The sequence below is a fragment of the Populus trichocarpa genome, chromosome 4 (assembly GCF_000002775.5).
Source record: "Populus trichocarpa isolate Nisqually-1 chromosome 4, P.trichocarpa_v4.1, whole genome shotgun sequence".
NCBI lineage: Eukaryota > Viridiplantae > Streptophyta > Magnoliopsida > Malpighiales > Salicaceae > Populus > Populus trichocarpa.
Window position 1 is genome coordinate 16,165,945 of NC_037288.2, and position 9,371 is coordinate 16,175,315.

The 9,371-nt window shown below is 33.3% G+C and overlaps 1 protein-coding gene across 1 annotated transcript; it reads left to right on the forward strand.

Annotated features, from left to right (window-relative positions):
• Positions 1–5,355: 5,355 nt before the first annotated feature.
• On the forward strand, positions 5,356–8,103 carry LOC18097776 (flavonol synthase/flavanone 3-hydroxylase). The gene is made up of 3 exons (XM_006384336.3): positions 5,356–5,908; positions 6,404–6,731; positions 7,694–8,103. Exons 1-3 carry the CDS (start codon positions 5,442–5,444, stop codon positions 7,904–7,906), a joined length of 1,008 nt encoding a protein of 335 aa, XP_006384398.2. The 5' UTR covers positions 5,356–5,441; the 3' UTR covers positions 7,907–8,103.
• Positions 8,104–9,371: the final 1,268 nt, after the last annotated feature.

Sequence of the window (9,371 nt, forward strand, 5' to 3'; positions counted from 1 at the left end):
TAAATAACATAATTTAGAATAATTTTAAAGCATAAAAATTTACAAAATAAATAAATATTAATTTTCACTGTTGCCCTCATCCCCATCATCTATCTTCTTTCTCCATTTTTCTTTTAAACTGTGATCATCCATTTTAACCTCTCTTTTTTTCCTCTCTTTTCATGGAATATATATCAGAGGGAAGTGTGGGTGGCTCTGATGATGATCAAGAGATTCATGACATACGAGGATGACAATGAATTCCTTGACACTCAAGACTTTCTTTCATCAAATTCACTTAGAAGTGCTGAATCTGAATTCTGTAAAATACGATATGATTCTGATTACGATGATGTTAAAGGGCCTCCTGATATTGAAGATGGCATGGATTCCTGCATTAAATCTGTTGGATGTAACTATCCTTGAAACTGCCTGACACGGTCGAAAAAGAGGAGGGGGTAGTCTTTGGTTGATGATTAAAGATAATATCGGGAAAGACCTCACTAGAGTTCATCTTCCAGTTTATTTCAATGAGCCCATCTCTTCTTTACAGAAATGTTTTGAGGATTTGAAATACTCGTGCCGAATTCTGGAAGAAACTAAGGAGATTTTGCAGTTATACGTAGCTGCAGTACTATATATCAATCAAAATGTTGTTGCTGCAAGGTCTCTGTGCTTGACTGTGGAAGTGTGGTCCTAAAGCCTAATGGAGTCACTAAACTCTGTTTTGTTATTTCTATTCTGCACCATTTCCAGTGTTGATGGAAGTCTTTCTTCTCAGTGCCCAAGTGTACATATTTTTAGTTTTATTGGAAGAATCTTAAACCCATCACCCTCTCGCACTTTACTGTTCTTTTAACAAATATTTGCTTACTATCTTGGAGAAGTTTTTGTGGGGCAATAGCCTTGTGTGAACACTCAATGTGGCGGCATTTGCAGTATCAGGATATGCATGTATTGATGGAAGACATTGCAAGCCATTCGATCCACTTCTGGGGGAAACATATGAGACCGATTATCCGGAATAAAGCATTAGCTTTTTCTTTGAGAAGGTATCGTTCTCAATGCCAGAAGCATCATAAGCAATTGCTATTCCTATTTTATACATGTTTAGTATGACATGGTTTTTCGCGATTGCTTCTCAAGAAAAAACGTATTGTAGTTGAGAGCGTATTTGTACATATCTATTGGAAACAGTCATTATCCGAAAGTAGCAAAGGCCACTACAGCCTGATCTAACTAGGTTAAGAATGTCTAGTTCAATGCATGTTCACTAGCATTACAAGATGTGTTATTAATAAGGATCCCTCTATGTTATGGCACTAGAAATTAGGATATATTTTCATAAAAAAATTAAGAGATTAGTAAATAATAAGATACTTAGTATTCTTGATTTTACTGACTTTGAACTTGTATGGATTGCATTAAGACAAAGCAAACCAACAAGTCAAAGAAAGGAGTAGTTCAAACATATTAGAAATCATTCATACTGATATATGTTGTCTATAGACAAAGACTCACATAATAAGAAATACATCATCTTTTTTATAGATAATTACTCACAATACATATATATTTACTTGCTTAATAACAAAAATAAAGCATGACATGCCTTTAAGATTGTTAAGATTGAAGTAAAGAAATAATATAGGAAACAAATTAAGATTGTGAGATCAATTAAAGGTAGAGAATATTATGAAAAATACATAAAGGATGGATAAACACCTAGTTCGCTTTCAAATTTTTTTCAAGAGAATGAGATAGTTGCCTAATACACTATGTTCGGTTCACTAGATCAGAATGGTGTAGAAGAAAAAAAACCAAACATTATTGAACATGGTACGAAGTATGCTTAACAACTTTAATCTACATGAGTCCTTGTAGATTGAAGCATGAAAGACAACAGTATATATATTAAATCGAGTTCCAACCAAGGTTGTTCCAAAAATATCATTTGAGTTATTGAAAGGTTGGAAATCAAGTTTGCGACATGTGTGTTTAGGGATGCCCATCTGAAGTAGGAATTTATAATCCACAAGAAAAGAAGTGAGACCCAAGGACCATTAGTGTGTGTCTTGTTATTGAAAGGTATAAGAGTATAGATTTTACTGTCCATCTCATAGTACTAGAATTGTGGAATCAAGAAATGAAAAGTTTTTTGAAAATGACTTGATCGGTGAGAGTAATCAATTCAGGAACATAGTTTTTGAGAAAGATCATTTATTATCATAACCTTCCACATCAAGTTATATATTGGTTATTGTTAACAGCATCGTTCAAGTACAAAATGGGGTTTTAAGACCAATTGTTGAAGTTCCACGAGCTGATAACAACATTTCAGTAGAATAGGTAGTTCAAGCATTACCAAGAATTTTCGAATAACAGTTAAACCAAATACTTCTTAAGAAGATAATGGTACAGTATTGAGAAGATCTACTAGAATATAGAGATTTACAATTCATAATGATTATGTTATGTATCTATAAGAATCAAACTATAACATTGAAGCAAAAAATAATCCTGAATTTTTTTTACATACTATAAGTTGCAAAGAATCAAAATTCTTGTATAATGCCATAAAGGAAGAGATGAATTCTATAAAGAGTAACAAAGTCTAAGATCTTATTGAGTTGCCTAATAATACAAGATTCATTGAATGTAAATGAGTCTTTAAGACAAAGATAGACTCATTTGACAACATTGAAAAATATAAAGCAAGGTTCGTTGCTAAGGGATTCATTCAAAATAAAGGAACTAATTACATAGAGACTTTCTCCCTTATATCTAAGAAAGATTCTCTACGTATTATTTTGGTATTGTAAGCATATTTTGACTTAGAAATGCAACGAATCAATGTGAAAACCATATTTCTCAATGAAGATCTAGAGGAGGAGGTTTATATGAAACAACCTGAAGGATTCTCCTCTAGTGATGATGAGCGTTTGGTTTGCACGTTCAAGAAATCCATATATGGTTTAAAACAAGCATCCCAATAATGGTACTTTAAATTCTATGATGTAATTTATTTATTTGGACTTGAAGAAAACATCATGGATCAATGCATATACCAAAAAAATCAATGGGAGTAAGACTTTTTTTCTTGTTTTATATATGGATGATATTCTACTTACGACCAATGATATGAGTTGTTACATGAGGTGAAACAATCTCTCTAAGGGCTTTGACATAAAGGATATAGATGAGACATCTTATGTCATTGACATTAAGATATACAAAGACAAATTTAAAGGCATTTTAGGTCTGTCTCAAAAAACCTATATCAATAAAGTTGTAAAGAGATTTTAGATGAAAGATTGTTTACCAAGTGTTACTTTGATTGTGAAGGGTGATAAGTTTAATTTGAATCAATGCCCGAAAAATAATCTTGTAAGGGAACAAATGAAGAACATTCCATGTGTTTTTGTTGTAGGAAGCCTAATGTACACTCAGATCTATACAAGGCCTGACATTACATTTGTTGTGGGAATGTTAGGACAATATCAGAGTGATCCAAGTATAGACTACTGGAGAGTTGTATAGAAAGTAATGATATACCTTTAAAGGATCAAACACTACATACTTATGTATAGATATACAAACAATCTAAAAGCAATTGGCTAATCAGATTCAGACTTTGTTGTTTGAGTTGATTCATGCAAATCAACATCAGGATCTATTTTTATATTGGCTAGTGGAGTTGTATCTTGTAGAAGTGTTAAGTAGAATTTGAGTGCTACTTCCACTATGAAAGCTGAGTTCATTTCTTATTTTTAGGCTATTGCATATGGTGTATTTTTTAAAAGTTTCATATCTAGGCTTAGAATTATGGATTCTATTTCTAAGCTATTAATAATATATTGCGACAATTTAGATGTTTTTATAGCTAAAAACAACAAAAGTGGTAGGCGAAGTAAACATATCAACATCAAATATTTAGTCATGAGAGAACGTGTTAAAAAAAAAGAAAGTGGTTGTATAGGACCAAGAATAAACTTAAGGTTTTTTCGTTAAGTGAGATCTCTAGGTTTACACACTAATACACAAACTTTTACCTTAAAAATACACAATTAAATTTGAGTGAGCCAGAGATTAGAAATACCAAAACCTTAAAAAAAAATTGAGTATTTTTCATCAATTACGGATGGTATATTTTGATCTATTTATTTTTTCCACGTTAGAATCTAAATGTAAATTATTCTAAAAACATTCTTAGATCTATCAAGTCTAACACAATCTATTTCCATTTGAATACTGTCTTATTTTAGGTAGGGGCACGGTCCTTCTTACGTGATCAGAAGAAAATAGTGTGTGTGGCGTATATATATGCATGTGAAAATATGATAATTTTTAATATCTATTTAGTAATGTGGTGTAAGATATTTTTAAAAATGATTTTTAATTGAAATATTTTAAAATAATATTTTATTTTTATTTTTTATATCATCATCTAAACAATAAAAAATATATATATTAATTTAATATTTGTTTTTAAAAAAAAAAGTTGTAAAGAAGTTCGAAAAGGAAAAGTTCATACAGTGCCACGTAAACGCTCTCTCAATGATTATCTTTCATGGTCTGAAATGAGGTTGCCGACAGCGCATTAATTTCCAATTCAGACATTTTCAGAATAAAAAGAAGAAAGGTTTGGATAGTCCCTCGACGTCCACGTTAGCTTAGAGTTGTTGTTTTTAAGAATGTGAGGCTAGAATTTGATGACTTTCTTCTGGAGATTTGTACACTTTCTTCTGCATCGGATTCTGTCATCTCAAATATCTCCTGGCTAGATTGACGTTGGATCTACCAACCTAGAAACGATCGATGCAATCGATGCTGCTCAAAATAAAATAAAAAATGGACAGATTTATTCATTGATCATCTGTGTGCGGTGGTTCTGATTAGTGGCTGACTTCCAATTTCGTTACTCTTAATCTTCGCTAAAGATAAATTTGGTTTGGATTTCTCAACCAATCAGCATCCCACATGTGTTTTCTTGAGTTAATCATACTAATAAAGACTGATTTTGACATTAGCAAGGAATCCAATTGTCGTTTTTAGAACCTTGATCAATGCAGCATTTAATCAGAATCAAATTATAGAAGAAATAAAAACATGTTTAGTAAAACAAATAAATACGAAAATATAAAATAAATGTTTTCATGATGATTTTAAAGTCTGAAAGATGTGTCATCACGGGATGACACATCTTTCTACTATATTTTCGTATTTTATATATATCAAGATGACAAACAAAAACCTTTCTACTATTTTCGTTTTTTATATCTTGAATTAGTAAAGAATTTAACAATCCAACCTAATCGGTGAATCACGGGATTGAACTGCCCTACCTATAATAAATTACAGACACTTTTTTACATGCTCGTAACTCAAGTCTCTCTCTATATATTGAGGGCAGTTTATTTTGCTTTGAAGAGAAATTAAGAAAGAAGAAGATAACCCTCAGGATGGAGTTTGATAGAGTTCAAACCATCGCTTCTTTGTCATTTGACAAGGAAGCGATTCCTTTAGAGTTCATCAGGCCAGAGAAAGAGCAGCCAGCAATAACCACATTTCGTGGTCTAGCCCCTGAGATTCCAGCCATTGATCTCAGTGACCCTGATCAAGAGAAATTAGTGGGTTTGATCGCCGATGCTAGCAAGGAATGGGGGATATTCCAGGTTATAAACCATGGAATTCCAAGTGGTGTTATTGCCGAACTACAGGGTGCTGGTAAGAAATTCTTCGAACTCCCTCAGGAAGAGAAAGAGGTGTGTGCTAGGCCTCCTGATTCAAAAAGCATTGAAGGCTATGATTCCAAATTGCAGAAAGATCCCCAAGAAAAAAAATCTTGGGTTGATCATCTCTTTCATAGGATATGGCCTCCTCCTTCCATCAATTACCAGTTCTGGCCCGAAAACCCTCCTTCTTACAGGTCTGTTTTCTACCATTTAAATTGGGTAAAAAAATAAAAATGTACTGCATAAGACACAAGGACTCCCACGTAAGGACTAAATCCAAGTTCTTGCGAAGGGGGACAGAGAATTTTCAGTAGTCAGCGCACATGAAAACAACCAAAAACTTTTGTAGGAACCCCTAAGTGGTTAGAAATTAACATATTTTGTTTCCACAGTCCTAGATGCCTCACTTTCCACTTTGGGGGGTACCGTTTCTTTTGACAACACAAGTAATCCTCAGCTGCTTGAAACTGTTTGCATCAAGATACAGTAAGCGTTTTGTAGATTATTCGATTGAGAATCTAGGTGGTGGTCATGTCTCTAACTTTTTCAAAATATCATTGAACTTACAAAATCTTGGAATATTTATACGAAATGCCACCCCTGACACTAAACTACACTTTTTGACCCTCCCACTTTTCAAACCCTTGATTCGTCCCTTTTACTAAATGATAATATTTTTCTATGAGCAGAGAAGTTACCAAGGAGTATGCTAAGTATATGAGAGATGTGGTAGATAAGCTATTCACAACCCTCTCTTTAGGGTTAGGGCTTGAAGGGCATGTGTTGAAAGAAGCTGCCGGAGGTGAACAAATTGAATACATGCTCAAAATAAATTACTATCCACCATGCCCACGTCCAGACCTAACACTTGGGGTAGTCGCTCATACTGATCTATCTGCCATCACCATTCTTGTGCCTAATGAGGTCCCCGGATTGCAAATCTTCAAGGATGACCATTGGATTGAAGCTAAGTATATTCCTGATGCCTTGATCATTCACATTGGTGATCAAATTGAGGTAATTTTCGTAGCCCTTTATTTGATTTTTCACTCAATTTTTCTTTTAGTTCTTTTATTGCATTCTCTATTCTTAGCCCCTTTATTAGCCATCTTTTTTGTTTTTCTTTCTTTTCCATTTCTAACAACAAATCAAATAAATTTCAATCTTGAAAATATATGCGACAATGGTAAGTTTTTCATTAATAGCAAGTTATTACTTACAACCAGTTGGCATTTAGTGGAGGAGGAGTTAATGAAGCCTTTATGAGGAGTCCATCCTTCATTCATGGCAAAAGAAGGGTGTGGGCACAAAGCTCGTAGCATACCTAATTAACATGGCTATATTTTGTGATACATCATTTTCTCCGAATACTTAGATATTTTTTGTGACTATCGGTCTACTCATGAAATTAACTACAAAAAAGTTTAGAACATTTTAATTTTTTTTTTCTGATTACAAAATATTTATCTTAGATACAACATAATCATTATTACTGTTTCAATTTTGTGATGAATTAAACTCTTCACAAAACATTTAGAAAAAAATAATGATTGCATTGTCTTACACACCATGCATGACATCATAGTTATTAAATCCAGCCTGGCGGGTTGACCCGAAATCCGGTTAACCTGGTGGCTGGACTGATCTGGGTAAGATAAAAGATCAGGATGGGCAAAAACTTGAAAAAGCCTTGTTGAACCATCGGGTTGACCCGTGACCCGGGTGACCGGACAAAACCATTTGTTTTTTTTCAAATGTGTTTTTTCTTCTAGTCAAAGACTCATCTTTTTTTATATATTATAGTTGGTTATTAATTCTTTTCAAAGTTTACTATATAATTATTAGAAGATTGTTTTATTTTTTTAATAAAAGATTTAAAGGCCTTTTTAGGCTACCTGTATAATTATTTCTCTTGACTTATTGTGTTAATGGTTTCTAAAATTTGTCAACTACATATACACTTGGCAATTGGAATGCAGATCCTTAGCAATGGTAAGTACAAGGCTGTTTTGCATCGAACCACGGTGGCTAAAAATAGGACAAGAATGTCATGGCCAGTTTTCTTGGAGCCACCAGGCGAGCTTGTGGTTGGTCCTCTTCCTCAATTCATTAACAAAGACAATCCTCCAAAGTTCAAGACCAAAAAATTCAAGGATTACACGTACTGTAAACTCAATAAGCTTCCCCAGTAGTGAGGACTTGGGAGATGTCACTGCCCATAAGCCTTCCATGAATTTCATATGCATGTAACTTGGTATTACTTTATGAGGTCTTGCTTTAGAGATGCCACTGGATTTAGCACTCAGAATAATGGTGTGCTCTCTGTGATGATAATATTATGGACCTGCTATATTTAATTTTATGGCCAAAACCCTGTTGGGAATCTTAATTTTCTTCTTGTTTTCTCGAGTACCGATTTACTATTTTATTTTTTTATGAATAGAAAGGTATTGTAGCTAGGTGATACCGATTCAATTTGGCTCACAAAAATTAAGTTTATTTTTGTAGTTTTGCGAAAGATAGATTGCATATATATGTCAAATTTTAAAAAAAAAATTGAAAAAAAACTAGTATTATTTTTTAATATTTGAACCTTGATGACAAAAAAAAAGCACACAACTCCTATAATTATAGAGTTTAATTATAAAGCAATGGTGTATAAATAACATTATATTTTTCTAAAATCCACACATGTTAAGAGATATTGATGAGAACCAAGGTAAGCCATATATAAATCAACAACAATCAAGAATGGATAGCAGTAGAAATTCAAGCAGCTATAAATCGGCAACCAGAGGCGGTTTTCTTGAGGCAACTCGGCAGGAAGAAAGAAGAAGTTTCCTACAAGGAAATGGAGAGAAAAAATCTAGATTTAAGAGATTTTATATGTGGCAGAAACAACGTTGAAGTCAGCAACTCAACATGGCATATTTAGGTCTCTGAGTTGAGAAGTTCTGGGTTATAACTTAAGTTGAGAGTTCTAATTTCTCGCAGCTATCTCATATTAGAATATGAGTAGTTAGGTGGCCGCACTACATCATAGCCTCATCTTTTATTTTCTAAAAAGTTGATCCTAATGCTGGCAGGATCAAAGGCTATTTGGATCAGCCAACGACCCAAGGTTATTTTGGGTTTTGCGTAAGAAAATGTCAAAGCCCTAGGTAAGCAGCCCAAGCGACACGTGTGCGCAGTAGTGTGCCCAGCACAGAGGCAGGACCTAAGCGCCATGTGTGCGCAGGGGTGTGGCCACCACTCGAGCTGGACCTGAGCGCCACGTAGGTGCAGGGAGTGTGCCCAGCCCTCGAGGAGCAACCCGAAGCGCCACGTGTCCCCACGTAGTTTTTCTTCGATAGTAATAACAATTTTTTAAAATTTATTAATGATGATGATAATAATAATAATAATAATAATAATAATAATAATAGAAATTTTTTGTTTCACCTTTCAAATCAAATCTAAGGTTCTTTTTCAATATTAAGAATAATTTTTTTCTAATTTAGTAATTATTTGATTAATAATATTAATCATTATAAAAATAATGATATTTATAACACAAAAGATAATATTTTTAATATTACTTTTGACTATAGTAAAAATAATAATATTCATAACACAAATAATACTATTTTTAATTCCAAGAATATTTAGAACGCAAAT